Genomic DNA, 17,684 nt, shown 5'->3' on the forward strand with positions numbered 1-17,684 from the left:
GTGGGGATGAAATGAAAAATCGACAGAGACTAATGAGATGTGTAAATAGAATCTGAGATTGGAGGAGTGCCTGCGTTTCGTGGCGAGACCACAACTAGCCTATGGGAAAAATCTATCGACCCTAGTACTACCATTGCGCACACAGCCAATCCGTTATTTTCCCAAAGACCATCATCATAGAACGACAGATGGTGTGGTCTCGCCACGAAATGTAGGCACTCCTCCAACACCAGATTCTATTTACACTCATCTACTCCTCAGTCTAATCTCGATAGAAATAAGTGACTGTGTTAGTTGTACCAGTACTATCGATCCCACAGACTTCCCCACGGTCTTCAGCGGTTGCAGTGCGTCGACGGGGGTAAAGGAGTCAGAAGGACAGGTAGAGAGGCGGGTGTCGGGTCTCAAAATGCGAGCGGGCGGCGGAAAAGATAAAACGATAAACGAAGACCTAATCCCTTTTGGAGCGACGCTGATTTGTTAAGAATACCGCATCTTGCATATTTGGAGCAGAGGTTGGCTGAATTCCGCATTGCTCTGCTCGCAGTGTTTGAGGATGTTCAGAGTCTCCCAGAAGAAGTCTTGATTAATAATTGTCTTGAGCCGCGTGGAGAAGATTGGAGAGCGAATGGAGACCAAAGATTGAATAGCGAGATACTCCACAAGCTTCTAATTTTGAGCTCAAAAAATTCCCCACTGTTTACTTATCTCGTACCAGTCTCCACTTCCGACTTCAGTGTGTCAAATTCAGCTGCTTATTCATGTCTACTACTACCAGATAAGGGATTTTTCATGCTCGAGGGGTAGTTTTACCTTCAATTCATTCTGTCGGAAATAACTTCACTTCTGTTTAACTTTCGCACAGACTCTGCAAAGTTTACTGATTTTCAAAGAAAGCTAACAAAATTGAATAAAAATGTTTATTATAGAATTATCATATCAATATGTAATATTTATTAAACTGGAGTCACAGACATTTCAATTTTACCGTGATCAGTGTTAATCGTTGCTTTCTTTGATCCGTCATCAGTTTGGATAGCCATTCCGTCTAATTCCAATAGATGCATTCCCAAAATTGTTGTTCCAGTAATTTCAATACTTTGACTATAGATTTTGAGACAATTTAGATTCGGGAACCCTCCAGTCTTCCACTTTCTAAGTGTTTCATCCAAATCCTTGTTTTCCAGGAGAGACCCGCCGAGTGAAATTGTAGTGCACGTGCAAGTCAAGAGAGATTCCAGAGTGAACCAATAGGAACTCCTGATAATAATTTTCTGTGGCCATGAAGTGAAAACTGGTCTGAAACCAGGATCAGGACCGGATAAGATTTCAAGATCCTCAACCAGTCCAAGTTTATTGGATATCTGGTTCCACAACAAATGTTTATTCTTTATTAGATTTAAAAAAAATAATGAGCTTCTTGAATTCCAGTTGTAGATCAAGCAACTCGGAAATAGTGTTTTCAAATGAATAACTATTATAGATATTATTAATTGAAAACTTGCATTGAAATATCTTTAAGAGATACCGTATAACAGACAGAAATCCTTCCCGAAGATTCTTCCAGAATAATGTGATTCCTATCCCGGAGGAGAACACAGGTACAGTACGCTCTTCAATTCTATACTGGTGGATATCCGGATTGTTTCTTGCTCCGCATTCGTAAAAATTGAAGATGCAAAATGTATCTTTGTTGTTTTCAGAGGACACTTCGATATTTTGGTATAACATGTCCAGACCGACTACAACTTTTTGAGAGTACAAACGAGCATTTTTGACATTTTCTTGGAACAGAGGGAGAGCTTGAATCTGGAAAAACGGGAGGGAATTAGTTAGGTTAGGTTAATAAGATTAACTCACTTTGCTTCGATATCCAATGATTTGAATATATCGGACAGAACCACACCAGGAAGACGGAGGAGGGGAAATGAGGATGACATTGGGGTAGAGATAAAAGACGATGAAATGAGGAGAAACGGCCAGGGACTAATGAGATGTGTAAATAGAATCTGAGAATGGAGGAGTGTCTGCGTTTCGTGGCGAGACCACAAAAAGTCGTATGGGAAAAATAACAGGTCGATCGGCCCCAATACTACTAGTCGATCCTTTGTTTTCCCATAGACCATCTCAGAACGACAGATGGTGTGGTCTCGCCACGAAACGCAGGCAGTCCTCCATTCCAAGGATTCTATTTAGACACTCCTACTGCCCAGTCTCATCTCATTATTCCCTCTATCCTCATACTCATTCCATCGTCTTCGATCTCTGACCCAATGTCTTCCCCATTTCCCCTCCTCCGTCTTCCTCAATTGGTTCTGTGTGAAGTATTCAAATCATTGAGTATTGGTGAGAAGTGAGTATACCTATTGAATCAAACCTGACAATTCATTCTCTATTTTCAGAATCATGCTCTCCTTCTGCTCCAAGAAAGTGTCTATTCAAATTAATATTGCCCAGTTTTACTCTCAAAAAGTTCAAATGTGTCTCGACATGAGCAACCAAAGAATCGATATTTTCTCTGAGGATTCGAGAGATTTGTTCCAGATTGCTATTGATTTTAATAGAAAAATCAACAATCCAAGAATCCAGTCATTTTCAATTGGACGGTATACTGTACCAACGTCCAAAAACATAAACACGTACTGGAAGAACCATCAAGAAGGATTTCTAACTGTTACTCAACATCTATTGAAGATGTTTCATTGTACAATTTCAGCTGATATTAGTTACAATAACTTTGATTTATATCCATCAACAATTTCAAAGTTGTTTGATCTACAAGCAAAATTCAAGACGCTCAGTATCCTACTTAATGGATCGCAACATCAAACCTTGCTGCTTAACCAGATATCTAACAAATTTGGACTGTTTGAGGATCTTAGAATCGTATCCGTTGCTAATCCTCAATTCATACAAGTTTTCAATTCATGGCCACATGAAATTAATATCTCCAGTTCCGCTTGGTTCCCTCTGAATTATCTTTTAGCGTGCACTTCTTCTATAATTACACTTGGCTGGTCACAATTGGAAAACAAGGATTTGGATGTGATACTTCGAAAGTGGAAGACTGGAGGATTCCCAAATCTAGAATATCTGTATGTCGAGAGTCAAAGTATTAAAAATAATGGAACTACAATTTTGGGAATGAATTCAAGGGAATTATCCGGAAAGGTTATCCAAACTGATGATGGATCGAAGAAGGCAACTATTAAACTTGGCACTCGGAGTATTGAAATGTCGGTGACCCCACATTAATAATTATTACATTATATATTGATATGATAATTCTATAATAAAACTTTTGTTCAATATTGTTATCTGTTTTTGAAAATCAGCCAGCACTTCGAGAAGAGTCTGTGTGAAAGTTAAGGCAGAAATGAAATATGTTTCGACAGTATGAAACTGACGCCGATAAGTTAATTAGGTATAACTACCTTCCGAGCATAAAAATCCCTTATCTGGTACTAGTGGACACCTGAAAAAGCAGCTGGATTTGACTCACTGAAGTCGGAAGTTGCGACTATAACAGGACCACAGGTACCAGATAAGGTATTTTTTATGCTCGAAGGGTACTAGGTATACCGGCTCTGGAACAGAACACAAATTCATGATACCAGTTAATAGTGAGTAGAGATACATGACCTGAGTTCGGAAAAAAAGAAGAAGCCTTCGAATGTGCGGGGGCGGAGCCTGATGAGTTGGTGTTAGGCGAGATGGCCGATGGAGTGTTTCAGATTATGAGGCCATTGTATGTGAGCTCCGGAAGGCGGTGATCCCAAAAGTATTCTGTGGACCTTTTTCTATGAACAACGCCTTAATCGAATACAGCGGACAAGACGCTGATGGATACCGCTTCGGCTTTATCAAATCATCTAGTTATACCCGTAAATATTATGCAACCGGTGGAAGTAGTGGAGAAGTCAGCAACAATCAAAATTAAGGACAACAAGTCTTCAAGGATTCAAGCGAAAACCAGTGAGTTTAGTAAGACTCTTAAACAGATTTTTATTAAACAAAGATAAATAATAAAAGTTAGAAACGATGGGGAAAATCATTAAGACATTAGAAATGGGAAGACAGATGATAAGGTGTTCTCGTCCTATTTTTTAATGAGAGGGCGGAGCAAGCAGGAATTTGGAAAGCAGAGGAAGAGACATAATAAGTATTAATATAGATTCAGTTCGATTTAATTATTTTGATGTAGATGGCAAAGTTGATGTTTTGGAAAGGGGGATTAAGTACATTAAGTTTTGTTTAATCAAATGGTGTCACAGAAATTTCAATTCTCTTGTAATCAGTGTGAATAGTTGCTTTCTTCGATACGTCATCAGTTTGGATAACCATCCATCTATTCCATCTATTGCTTATACTTTCACCCTCGACGAACAGATATTCTAGATACGGGAATCCTCCAGCCTTCCACTTTTGAAGTATCTCATCAACATCCTTGTCTCCCAAAGGAGAGCAGCCGAGTGTAATAGTAGTGCAAGGGCACGCCAACAGAGATTCCAGAGTAAACCAAGCGGAATTCATGATAGTAATCTTTTGTGGCCATGAAGTGAAAACTGGGCTGAAACCAGGATGCCGACTAGGTGAGATTCTAAGGTCCTCAACCAGTCCAAATTTATTGGATATCTGGTTAAACAAGAACTTATCACTTTTACTATTAAGGGAAATAGTGAGCTTTTTGAATTCCAGTTGTAGGTCAAACAACATTGAAATTGTTGGTTGATATACATCACTATTATACCAACTAAAATTGGTTGTTACTTTGCATTGAAACATCTTTAGTAGATTTCGAGTAAGAAATATAATATAAACCTTTCTTGGTGATTCTTCCAGATTATTTGTATTCTTCTAGAGATAGAGGTACAACACGCGATAGAGCATTGTTGATTATTTGAAATTGGACTAATCCGGGATACAGGGTAAGTGAAGATTTCAAATATGTCTTCGTCATTCTCAGATTGAACTATAATATTTTGGTTCATTATGTCCAGATCGACTATAACTTTTTGAGAGTAGAACTGGGCATTGTTGATTTGAGTGGAGATTTTCTTGGAGCAGAGGGAGAGTTTGATTCTGAAAATAGATGAAAAACTACGGATGTTAGGTTAATCGGGTTAACTTACTTCTCTCCGATACTCAACGATTTGAATATCTCCCAAAGAACCAATTGAGGAAGACGGAGGAGGGGAAGGGGAGGCATCGGGGAGAGACGGGTGGGGAGGGATGAGGAGAAACGACAGAGAGTAAGGAGACTGACTAATAGATGTGTGCGAACAGAATCTGAGGTTGGAGGAGTGCCTGCGTTTCGTGGCGAGACCACACCATCTGTCGTTCTGTGATGGTCTATGGGAAGAATAACGGATCGATCGACCCTAGTACACCATTGCGCACATTGTCGCTTCATCATTTTTAGCATAGGCTTGCATCTATTGAAGATATTTCAATGCAATATTTCAACTTGTGTCGTTAGTTGTTATGATTGTGTTTCATTACAACTAACGATTTCTGACCTCTTTGATCTACAAGCGAGAATGCCTAAGGCACTCCTCCGGCCCCAGATTCTATTTACACATTCCTACTCCTCAGTTTCAATTATTCCTCCGTCGTCCCTCTCCCGATCCCCATAAATATCTTCCTAACGATATTTCCATTTTCTCTCCTCCGTCTAGGTTGGTACTGTTCACAACATTGGCCGCATCAATCCGAACACCGTCTTTTGCAAAAATGTCGTCAGTATGTTCCAACTTTTCCGCGTCAGTCATGTTGGGTATCGGCCGTCCTGAAGCTTCATGCTTCAACTTCAAAGGTGGTGCCAGAAATTTCTCGAAGAATCCTAGTTTGAACAACTTGTGGTCGGACCAATGCCACACTTTGACATTCCCACACAGCTGTCACCTCGAGGACTATCGCTAGGATATACTCCTGTCGATCTTTTCTGAAAATATTCTATAATGTGGAGCAGAATTGAGCGGAATGCGGTTTTTGAAATGGTGGAATAACAGTCATTTTTAGAAGACGATTTTGGCCTTATTTTGTTGTTAAGTTCCATACTCTCGAAAATAATTTCACTTCCGTCTGTACTTCCGAACTGCTCTGCTCGCAGTGTTTGCTACTGATTTTGAAAGAAAGTTAACGGATTTGAATAAAAATGTTTATTATAGAATTCTCAGTTCAATGTGACAGACATTACAATACATTGGCCCCTACTTCTGATAATTGCCTTCTTTGATCCATCATCAGTCTGGATAACCTTCCCATGTAAGTCCTCCAAATTCATTCCCAAAATCGTCGCTAAAAAACTTGTAATATTTCGACTCTGGATCTCTAGACGCTCTAGATTTGGAAACCCTCCACTCTTCCAATTCTTGAGTATCTCGTCCAAATCCTTGTTTTCCAGGCGAGACTTCTGTATATTAATGGAAGAACATGGACAGGACAACAGAGTTTGTAGAGTGACCCAATTGGAATTCATGATAGTAATCTTCTGAGGCCATGAAGTGAAAGCTGGTATGATATCAGAATCAAAAGTAGACGAGATGATTAGATTCTCGACCATTCCAAGTTTATTGGATATTTGGTTCCAGAAGTGTTGATCTTCTGCTCTTTCAAAGTTAATAGTGAGCGTCTTGAATTCCTCTTGCAGATCAAACAACTCAGAAATTGTTTTTTCATATGAATCATTACAATAGTTATTATTAATTGAAAATTTGCATCGAAATATCTTCAAGAGATGTCGAATAACAGATATAAATCCTTCTTGATGATTCCTCCAGAATGTTTTGATTCCATGGTGGACGGAGATCACAGACACAGTACGCCCTTCAACTTTGATACTGTTCGGATCGCATATTCCGTAGTTGAAATGAGCGAAGATTTCAAATGAATCTTTGTAGTTTTCAGAGTAAACTTTGATTTCGTGGCATGAGCAGTCCAGATTGACTATAACTTTTTGAGAGTACATACGAGCATTATTGATTTGAATAGAGACTTTCTTGGAGCAGAGGGAGAGTTGGATTCTGGAAAAAGAGAATAGTATTGTTTGATTAATAATGTTAACTCACTTTTCTCCGATATTCAATGATTTGAATATCTCACACAGGACCACTCCGGGAAGACGGAGGAGGGGAAAGGGAGAAGTCATTGAGGCAGAGATAGAAGACGACGAAATGAGCATGAAGAGAAAAGGAATAATGAGACCGAGACTGAGGAGTGTGTGAATAGAATCTGTGAATGGAGGACCTGCGTTTCGTGGCGAGACCACACCATCTGTCGTACTGTGATGGTCTTTGGGAAAAATGACGAATCGATCGACCCCAGTACCACCATTACGCACACAATCGCTGTGTCATTATTCCCATAGGGTTATTGTGGTCTCGCCACGAAACGCAGACACTCCTCTTTTCCCAGATTCTATTTACACATCTCATTACTCTCTGTCGTATCTCCTCATTTCATTCCCACCCGTCTTTGCCGATGCCTCCCTTTCCCCTCCTCCGCCTTCCTGGAGTGGTTCTGTTCGATGTATTCAAATCATTGAGTATCAGAGAGAAGTGAGTTAACCCTATGAACCTAACCTGACTAATTATTATCTATTTCCAGAATCTTGCTCTCCCTTTGCTCCAAGAGAATCTCCACTCAAATCAATAACGCTCAATTCTACTCTCAAAAGGTTATAGTCGATCTGGACATGTTATACCAAGGAATCAGAGTTCACACTGAAAATAACAGAGATTCATTTGAAATCTACATTTGTCCTGATTCCATGATAAGGCGCAATTTAATTACTCGACAGTTCTTTGTCGAATGTTGTACTGTAAGAACAATTTTCATCCCCACAGGAATCTCAACATTTTGGAAAAATCATCAAGAAGGATTTCCATCCATGATTCGGCATCTATCAAAGATGTTTCAATGCAAGATTTCAACTAAGAGCAGTTGTAATGAAAGTGATTTATTTCAAGAAACAATCTCAAATTCGTGTGATCTACAATTGGAATTCAAGAAGCTCACTATTCACCTTAATGGATCAAGAGATCAAAACTTGTTCTGGTATCAGATATCCAGTAACTTGGAATTGGTTGAGAGTCTTTGCATCTCATCTGTTCCTGATCCCGGTTTCAGGCCAGTGTTCACTTCATGGCCACAGAATATTTTTATTGGGAATTCCGCTTGGTTCACTGTGGAATATCTTTTGGCGTGCACGTGCACTACAATTACACTTGAGGATTCTTCTCTGGAAAACAAGGATTTGGAAGAGATACTCAAGATTTGGAAGGCCGGAGGGTTTCCGAATCTAGAGCGTCTGAAGATCCATAGTCGAAATATTACAAGTACTGGAACGACGATTTTAGGAATGAATTCAGAAGAATTATACAAGAAGGATATCGAAACTGAGGATGGATCAAAGAAGGCATTTATCAGAATCAGAGACCAATGTCTTGAAATGTCTGTGACTCCACTAGAATGAACATTACATATTGAAATGAGAATTCGATAATAAACATTTTTATTCAATTTTGTCATCTCTTTTCGAAAATCAGTAGCAAGCGCTGCGAGGTGCCTATTTTAAAATTCTCTCTTTGTCTAGAAGAAAAACAGCTAGCAATACACATGAGAGCATATGAAGTGGCCCACAAGGTCACAAAGGAGAAGTAGGAGATCATAATAAGGCCATGGAAAAGATTATTGGGTATAACACGGTCTCCTATGCGTGAAAACTCTACCGGGCAAACGTTTGAAACACTCCACCTTCCCGGAAAACGTATCAACTTGACCGGAAGTTTTTGATACGAGAAATCGTTGGTTGAAAAGGAGGGTGAATGCTCTAGCTGGGTGACCCCAGACTTGGATAATTGAACTTTTATCTATTTAAAAGAAGTGACCTTTCGCATATAGAAAAGAATTTCCTATATTTTGATATGCAATAGTAATACCAACTTAAGCTCTGGAAGCCAGTGAACGCGAAACAGAAAAACCCAAAAAACTTGACCGAATTCGAGACAATGTAATCGACTATTTTTTGTTCACGTCTGATTTTTTAGTTCTAAAGTTCTAGAAGTGCAAAAGTTCAGTGATTCGAGTGGTTGGGTCATCCTTTCTGTACAAAAACCATATTGGCTGTTACTGAAGAAATTAATTGAGCTTGAGTGTTCCGACGCTAGTGGTAAGGTGGAACCGCGTCAGGTTTAATACGAGAATAACAACAAGGGAGAGGTCCAACAACGTACTAAACCTGACCCGGTTCCACCTTAGCGTCGGAACATGGTGCATCGATATCACAAACACCGGTATCGCAAACAATACCACCACATTGAGTGCTCGGTAATTCTTTTCAGAAGATGTCCTTGCTTGTCTCGTTTGACTTGATGTGAATTTTCTGTATCGGTGGGAATAAAATTAGTTCTTCTAGTCAGGGAATGGATCCCGAAATAGATACCTCACAGTGTTTGCTTCTGATTTTAAAGGAGAGCTAACAAATTGAATGAATATGTTTATTATAGAATTCTTATATCAATATGTTATGTTTATTCAAATGGAATTACAAACATTTCAATGCTTTGGGCGTAAGTTTCAGCATAAGTTTTGATAAATGCCTTCTTTGATCCATCATCAGTTTGGATGACCATTCCGTTTAATTCCCTGAAAGTCGTTCCCAAAATATGTCCTCCGTTATCCGTGATCATCAGGCTATCGAGCCGCATACAGTTTAGATTCGATAACCCTCCCGCCTTCCAATTTTTGAGTATCACATCCAAATCCTTGTTTTTCATATGAGACTTTCTGTGTGTAATTGTAGTGCAAGTGCACGCTAAAAGAGTTTATTAGATATCTGGTTCCACAACAAGATCCGATCTTCTGATCCATTAAGTTCAATAATGACCGTCTTAAATTCCATTCGTAGATCAAACAACATTGCAATTGTTGGTTGATATAAATCACTATTATAGCAACTAATATTAGTTGAAAGTTTGCATTTAAACATCTTCAGTAGATGTTGAATAACAGATAGAAATCCTTCTCGATTATTCTTCCATAGTGTTGTAATTCCTTTTGGTATCGAAATAACTCTTACACTACAACATGCAATAGAAAATTGATGAGTATTTGAATTGTGACTTTTCCAGGAATCTGAATAAATGGAGATTTCGAATATATCTCTGGTATTTTCAGAGTAAACTCTGATTTTGTAGCTGAAGCAGTCAACGAAAGGGAATAGTGAGATGTATAAATAGAATCTGGGAAAGGAGGAGTGCGTGCGTTTCGTGGCGAGACCACACAGTCTGTCATTCAGCCTTGGTCTATGGGAACGATCGACTGCTTGCGCAATGGTAGTACTGGGGTCTATCGATCCGTTATTCTTCCCATATACATCTAAGGTCTCGCCACAAAACGCAGGAACTCAGCGGAACAAGCAACCACCCGGATTTGCAACAGTATCGAATCAAAAGGTATACTGTACCTGTGATCTCCTACAACAAAGGCATCAAAACATTCTGGGAAAATTATCGAGAGGGATATCTAACTGTTATTCAACATCTATTGAAGATGTTTCAATGCAAGATTTCCACTAATATTAATTGTTGCTATAGTAATTTATTTCAACCAACAATTTCAAAGTTGTTTGATCTACGAATGGAATTTAAGACAATCACTATTGAACTTGTTGGATCAGAAGATCGAATCTTGTTGTGGAACCAGATATCCAATAAACTTGAACTGGTCGAGGATCTTACAATCATATGCGCTTGCGCTACAATTACACTCGAGGATTCTCGCCTGAAAAACAAGGATGTGGATAAGATACTTAGAAAATGGAAGACTGGAGGATTTCCGAATCTAGAGCGTCTGAAGATCCATGGTCGAAATATTACAAATAATGGAACGACTATTTTGGAAATGGATTGGATGGAATTAAACGTAATGGTTATCCAAACTGATGACGGATCAAAGAATGCAACTATCAAAACTAACGTCCGAAGTATTGAAATGTCTGTGATTTTGTTTTAATAAGCATAACATTACTCAAAGATAAAGCAGCTAAGAATTAAAAAAAAACCTCACACTTGGAAACAGTTAGACTTTTTATTGAATACAGATAAATAACAAAAGTAAGAAAAGGTGTGAAAAATCATAAAAACATTAGAAATGAGAAAAAGAAGATAGGTTCTGCCGTCCGATTTTTTATATCGAGAGGAGCGGAGCATGAATGTGAAAAACAAGGGGAATAGCCGTAATGAATACTAATATAGATCCGGTTTGATTCGATTTTTCTAATATAAATGACGAAGTTGATATTCGGAGAAGGGGAGAGAGTACATTAAATTGTGATTATGCAACTGGAGTTACAAACATTTCAAGTCTACCGTAATCAATGTCAAAAGTTGTCTTTTTTGATCCATCATCAGCTTGGACATCCTTTCCATGCAATTCCGATGGATTCATTCCCATAATAGTTGTTCCATTATTTGTGATACCTTGACTATAGACGCATAGATATTCTAGATTCGGAAATCCTCCAGTTTTCCATTTTTTGAGTGTCTCCTCCAAATCCTTGTTTCCCAAATGAGAGCAGCCGAGTGTAATTCTAGTGGAAGTGCACGCCAAAAGATATTCCAGAGTGAACCAAGCGGAAGTAAAGATGCTAATCTTCTGTGGCCATGAAGTGAAAACTGGTGTGAAACCAGGATTATTATCTGATACGATTCTAAGATCCTCAACCAATCCAAAATTACTGGATATCTGATTCCACAAGGTTTGATCCTGTGATTCATTAAGGTAAAAAGTCAAATTCTTTAATTCCACTTGTAGATTGAGCAACTCAGAAGTTATTGGTTGCAATGAATCATTATCATAGTAACCAATACTAATCGAAATCTTGCATCGAAATATCTTCAATAAATGTTGAGTAACAGATAGAAACCCTTTTTGATGATTATTCCAGAAAATTTGGATACTTTTGAAACAGAAGACCACAGGTACAGTACGCCCTCCAATTTGATATTGTTGAATATTCCGATGGATTTTTGTTCCAGTGTCGGAGCTATTGAAGATATGAAATCTTTCTTTGCTATGTTTAGAGTGAATGCTGATTTTGTGGCTTAAGAAGTCCAGATCGATCATAACTTTTTGAGAGTATAAATGAGCAATATTGATTTGAGTGACGGTTTTCTTGGAGCAGAGGGAAAGCTTGATTCTGGAAAGACGAGAGGAAATTAGTCAGATTAGGTTAGTTAGATATACTTACTTTTCTCCGATACTCAATGATTTGAATACTTCGAAAAGGACCAAACGAGGAAGACGGAGGAGTTGAAAGGGGGAAGGCATTGGGGCAGAGATAGAAGACGATGAAATGAGAAGGAGAATGAGGAGAGGGGAGTAATGAGATAAGACTGAGGAATGTGTAAATAGAATCTGAGGTTGGAGGAGTGTCTGCGTTTCGCGGCGAGACCACGCCATCTGTCGTTCTGTGATGGTCTATGGGAAGAATGGCGGGTCGACAGACCCCCAGTACTACGATTGCGCACACAGTGACTCCGTTATATTCGACTGGATGAGTTATAAGAGGCGAGACCTATGGGAAAATAACGGATCGATCGACCCTAGTACTACCGTTGCGCACACAGCCAATCATAACCATAGACCGGCACAAAACGACAGATGGTGTGGTCTCGCCACGAAACGCAGGCACTCCTCCAACCACATTCAATTTGTACATCTCATTACTCCCCTTCACCTCATACTCATTTCGTCGTCTTCTATCTGTGCCCCAATGTCTTCCCCATTCCCCCTCCTCCGTCTTCCCCGATTGGTCCTGTGCGAGGTATTCAAATCATTGAGTATCGGAGAAAAGTTGGTTAACCCTATTAACCTATCTGACTAATTCCTTCCGTATTTTCAGAATCAAGCTCTCCTTCTGCTCCAAGAAAATTTCTATTCAAATCAATAATGCTCGTTTGTACTCTCAAAAAGTTATAGTCGATCTAGACATATTAAACCAAGGAATCGAAGTTTACTCCGGGAATTACGTAGATTTTTTTTAAATCTCCATTTATCCTGATTTCTGGAAAAGTCACAATTCAAATACTCAACAATGTTCTATCGCATGTTGTGCATTTCTATCCACTATTGAAAATCTATTGAAGATGTTTCAATGCAAATTTTCAACTACTATTAGACACTATAATAGTGATTTATATCAACCAGCAATTCCAATGTTGTTAGATCGACAGGTGGAATTTGAGAGGATCTCTATTCGCCATAATGGATCAGAGGACGAAAAGTTGTTGTTTAACCAAATATCCAGTAATCTTGGACTGGTCGAGGATCTTAGAATCTATTCTGTTTATGATCATAGCTTTAGACTAGTTTTCACTTCATGGCCACAGAATATTACTATCTTGAGTTCCGCTTGGTTCACTCTGGAATATCTTTTGGCGTGCACTTGCAGTAGAATTACACTTTGGAATTCTCTTCTGGGAAACAAGGATACGGATGAGATACTCAAGAATTGGAAGGCTGGAGGGTTTTCGAATCTAGAATATCTGTACGTCGAAAGTCAAAATATTACAAATAATGGAGAACTGATTTTGGGAATGAATTTGATGGAATTAGCCAGAACTGTTATCCAAACTGATGATGGATCAAAGAACGGAACTATTAGACTTGACACCGGAAGTATTGAAATGTCTGTTACTCTCTTTGAACAAACAAAACTTAATGTACTTTCTCCCTTTTTTTAAAACTCATTTATATTTTCAGAATTCTATATTATTATTCCTTATGTCTCTTCTCTCACTTTCCACATTCCTGCTCCGCCCCTTTCATTCAAAAGATAGAACATGAGCGTCTTATGATATTTTTTTTCCATTTCTAATTTCTTTATGATTTTTCTAGGACAGATGAGAGCAAGCACGTGTTCTCGGTGAACAGTTTCAAACTTCACTGGTCAGATCCGCCTGCTTTTAAGAAACCTCAAATCAAGAGATTCTTAATCAAAATTCTCCTCCAACCGATTACTCGCGATTGGAAGCGATAATGCAACTGCGCTTCGCTGGACAAAGCTCAAGTGTTGACGGATTATCGTGAAACACAGACCACAGATTCTATTTACACTGTTGTCTCATCTCATTACTTCCTTCTTCTCATACTTATTTCATCGTCGTTCTATCTCTGTCTCGATGTCTTCCCCATTTTCTCTCCTCAGTCTTCCTCAATTGGTTCAGCTCAAGGTATTCAAATCATTGGATATCGGAGAAAAGTGAGTTAATCTTATAAACCTGTTTTCACATCTTTCTTTATTTTTATTAATTTTCTTTATTCAATAAAACGTCTAATTGTTCCCAAGTTTGATGTTCTTCTTCCACTCACACCAACACATCGAATTAGAAAACTCACTCGGCAAATGTCGTCAAGTATCGGCCCAATTTTGCGTGATCAGAGCCAGTTTTCAATTCATGGCCGCAGAATATTACTATCAAGAGTTCCGCTTTGTTCACTCTGGAATATCTTTTTTTTTTGCACTTGCACTGCTATTACACTCAAAGGGTCTCATTTGGAAAACAAGGATTTGGACGGGATACTCAAAAAGTGGAAGGCTGGAGGATTTCAGAATCTAGAATATCTGTACATCGAAAGCCAAAGTATTACAAATAGTGGAGAACTGATTTTGGGAATGAATTTGAGAGAGTTAGACGGAAAGGAAATTCAAACTGATGATGGATCGAAGAAACCAAGTATTAGCAATCATTTTGGTATTACTGAAATGTCTGTAATTCCATTTCAATAACCTTTACAGATTGGAGTGAGAATTCTAGGCTCTATTCCAGTTTAGATGTCCTTTAAAAACTCAAACGTCCCTTAAAACACTTAAACGTCCCTTAAAACATTTAGACGTCCCTTGAAACACTTAAACGTCCTTTGAAACTCTAATTTTTTAAAACGTCCTTTCAAAAGTTTAGACTTCCCAAAAAACGTTTAAACGTCCCATAAAATGTTTAGACGTCCCTTGTAATCCCAAAATATAGTTCTGAAGATTTAAACGTCCCAAAAAACATTTAAACGTCCCAAAAAATATTTAGACGTCCCTTGAACACTTTCAGTGGCTTTTAGTGTTGAAGGGACGTCTAAACATTTTTTGGGACGTTTAAATGTTTTTTGGGACGTCTAAGTATTTAAAACCAAATTTTCGGACTTCAAGGGACGTCTCAATATTTAATGGGACGTCTAAACGTTTTTTGGGACACCTAAATGTTTTTTGGGACGATTAAACATTTTTAAACATATTTGGGATCCGAAAAGACGTTTAAATGTTTCAAAGGACGTCTAAGTGTTTTTTGGGACGTTCAAGTTTTCATAGGACATCTAAACTGTAATAGAGCCAAATGCTATAATAAAGACTCTCATTCAATCTTGTTAGTTCTCTTTGAAAATCAGTAGCAAACACTGTGAGGTATCTGTTTTGCTATTTATTCACTGGCTAGAAGAAAACAGCTCGGAATACACATCATACCATATAAAGTCGCTCACATTTAAATGAGTGACATTCTAAGAGAAAATCAAATGGGGAAATACTTGGCGACCCTCTATTATTGGCTCTGATCACGCTAGGACTTGGCGACATTTCCTGGTGTCGATGTATTGGTGTGAGTAGAGGAAGAAGAACATCAAACTTGGGAACAATTAGACTTTTTATTGAATACAGATGAATAATAAAAGTAACAAAATGTGTGAAACATCATAAAGACATTAGAAACAAGAAAAAAAGATGAGGTGCTACCGTCCCATCTTTTATATTGAGAGGAGCGGAGCAGGAATGTGAAAAGCAGGGGGAATAGAGGTAATGAATACTAATATAGATCCGGTTCGATTTGAATCTTCTGATATAAATGACGAAGTTGTTTTTCGGAGAAGGGGAGAGAGTACATTAAGTTGTGATTATTCAACTGGAGTTACGTAGACTTCAATTCTACCGTTACCAGTGTTAATAGTTGCCTTCTTTGTTCCATCATTAGTTCGGATAACACTTCCCCCCAATTCCAATTGATTTAATCTCCAAATCGTCGTTTTATTATTTGAAATGTAGTCCCTATCGACCAGCAGATATTCTAGATTCGGGAACCCTCCAGCCTTCCACTTTCGAAGTACCACATCCAAATCCTTGTTTCCCAAATGAGATTTTCCGAGTGTAATAGTAGTGCAAGTGCACGCCAAAAAATGTTCCAGTGTAAACCAAGCGGAATTTATGATACCAATTTTCTGTGGCCATGAAGTGAAAACTGGAATGAAATCAGGCTTAAGAATAGATGAGAGTTCAAGATCCTCAACCAGTTCAAATTTATTGGATATTTGGTTGAACAAGAGCTCATCTTCAGATCTTTTAAGGGAAATAGTGAGCTTTTTGAATTCCACATGCGGATCCAACAAGATTGAAACCATTGGTTGATATAAATCACAATTATGGCAACTAACATTGGTTGTGACTTTGCATTGGAACATCTTCAATACATTTCGAGTAATAGAAATCCTTCTTTATGGTTCTTCGAGAATATTTGGACTCCTCTTGAGATATTTGAATTTTGACCTATCCCGGAATCTGGATAAGTGAAGATTTCAAATATATCTTTGTTATTTTCAGAGAGAACTCTGATATTTTGCTTTAAGATGTCCAGAACAAGTATAACTTTTTGAGAGTGCGAACGAGAAATATTGATCTGAGACGTTTTTTTGGAGCAGAGGGAGAGCTTGATTCTGGAAATACGGGAGAAATTAGTCAGGTTAGATTATATATATATGTTAACTTACTTCTCTACGATACTCAACGATTTGAACACCTCACGTAGAATCAATTGAGGAAGACGGAGGAGGGGAAGGGGAGGCATTGGCAGAGGCTGGTGGGGATGATGTGTAAATAGGGGATCTGAGGTTGTAGGAGTGCCTGCGTTTCATGGCGAGACCTCACCATCTGTCAGAGATGTCTTTGGGAAGAATAACGGATCGATCGACCCTTGTACCACCATTGCGCACACAATCGCTCTGTTATTTTCCCATAGGCTTGTTGTGGTCTCGCCACGAACGCAGGCACTCCTCCATCCTCAGATTATATTTACACATCTCGATTCTTCTCATTTCATCCCCACCAGTCTCTCCCGATGCCTCCCCTCCCCCTCCTCCGTCTTCCTCAATTGATTTTACGTGAGGTGTTCAAATCGTTTAATATCGGTGAGAAGTGAGTTAACCTTATCAACTTACCCAGACTAGGTATCCTATATTTCCAGAATCAAGCTATCCTTCTGCTCCAAGAAACTCTCCACTCAAATCAATAATGCTCAATTCTATTCTCAAAAGGTGATTGTCGATCTGGACATCCTAAACCAAAATATCAGAGTTCACTCTGAAAATAACAAAGATTCATTTGAAATCTACACTTATCCAGGTTCCTGGAATAGTCACAATTCAAATACTCATCAATATCCTATCGCGGGTTGTAGTGCACCAGTTATTACTATCCCAACAGGAATCAAGATATTCTGGAAGAATTATCCGGAAGGATTTCTATCTGTTATTCAGTACTTATTGAAGATATTTTATTGCAAGATTTCAACAACTATTGATCACCATAATAGTGATATATATCAACCAGTAATTTCTGAGTTGTTTCATTTACAACTGGAATTCAA

At 38.5% G+C, this 17,684-nt stretch overlaps 6 protein-coding genes across 6 annotated transcripts; 4 read left to right on the forward strand and 2 right to left on the reverse strand.

Annotated features, from left to right (window-relative positions):
* Positions 1 to 2,273: 2,273 nt before the first annotated feature.
* On the forward strand, positions 2,274 to 3,255 carry GCK72_003154 (uncharacterized protein; the record flags this gene model as incomplete). The annotated part of the gene is made up of 2 exons (XM_003096983.2): positions 2,274 to 2,353; positions 2,403 to 3,255. The coding sequence occupies 2 exons, from the start codon at positions 2,274 to 2,276 to the stop codon at positions 3,253 to 3,255; spliced, it is 933 nt and encodes a 310-aa protein (XP_003097031.2).
* Positions 3,256 to 5,796: 2,541 nt separating this feature from the next.
* GCK72_003155 (uncharacterized protein) lies at positions 5,797 to 7,183 on the reverse strand (the record flags this gene model as incomplete). The annotated part of the gene is made up of 3 exons (XM_053723843.1): positions 5,797 to 5,944; positions 6,195 to 7,025; positions 7,071 to 7,183. 3 exons carry the CDS (start codon positions 7,181 to 7,183, stop codon positions 5,797 to 5,799), a joined length of 1,092 nt encoding a protein of 363 aa, XP_053592488.1.
* A 299-nt stretch (positions 7,184 to 7,482) lies between these two features.
* GCK72_003156 (uncharacterized protein) lies at positions 7,483 to 8,476 on the forward strand (the record flags this gene model as incomplete). The annotated part of the gene is made up of 2 exons (XM_003097027.2): positions 7,483 to 7,559; positions 7,609 to 8,476. The coding sequence occupies 2 exons, from the start codon at positions 7,483 to 7,485 to the stop codon at positions 8,474 to 8,476; spliced, it is 945 nt and encodes a 314-aa protein (XP_003097075.2).
* Positions 8,477 to 10,334: 1,858 nt separating this feature from the next.
* Positions 10,335 to 11,752, forward strand: GCK72_003157 (uncharacterized protein; the record flags this gene model as incomplete). Its single annotated transcript, XM_053723844.1, has 3 exons — positions 10,335 to 10,457; positions 10,654 to 10,997; positions 11,626 to 11,752. 3 exons carry the CDS (start codon positions 10,335 to 10,337, stop codon positions 11,750 to 11,752), a joined length of 594 nt encoding a protein of 197 aa, XP_053592489.1.
* Positions 11,753 to 13,220: 1,468 nt separating this feature from the next.
* Positions 13,221 to 14,044, forward strand: GCK72_003158 (uncharacterized protein; the record flags this gene model as incomplete). Its single annotated transcript, XM_003090746.2, has 2 exons — positions 13,221 to 13,693; positions 13,903 to 14,044. The coding sequence occupies 2 exons, from the start codon at positions 13,221 to 13,223 to the stop codon at positions 14,042 to 14,044; spliced, it is 615 nt and encodes a 204-aa protein (XP_003090794.2).
* A 1,898-nt stretch (positions 14,045 to 15,942) lies between these two features.
* Positions 15,943 to 16,443, reverse strand: GCK72_003159 (uncharacterized protein; the record flags this gene model as incomplete). The annotated part of the gene is made up of 1 exon (XM_003091131.2): positions 15,943 to 16,443. One exon carries the CDS (start codon positions 16,441 to 16,443, stop codon positions 15,943 to 15,945), a length of 501 nt encoding a protein of 166 aa, XP_003091179.2.
* Between the last annotated feature and the right edge of the window lie 1,241 nt (positions 16,444 to 17,684).

Source organism: Caenorhabditis remanei, chromosome I (genome assembly GCF_010183535.1).
Source record: "Caenorhabditis remanei strain PX506 chromosome I, whole genome shotgun sequence".
Taxonomy (NCBI): Eukaryota; Metazoa; Nematoda; class Chromadorea; order Rhabditida; family Rhabditidae; genus Caenorhabditis; species Caenorhabditis remanei.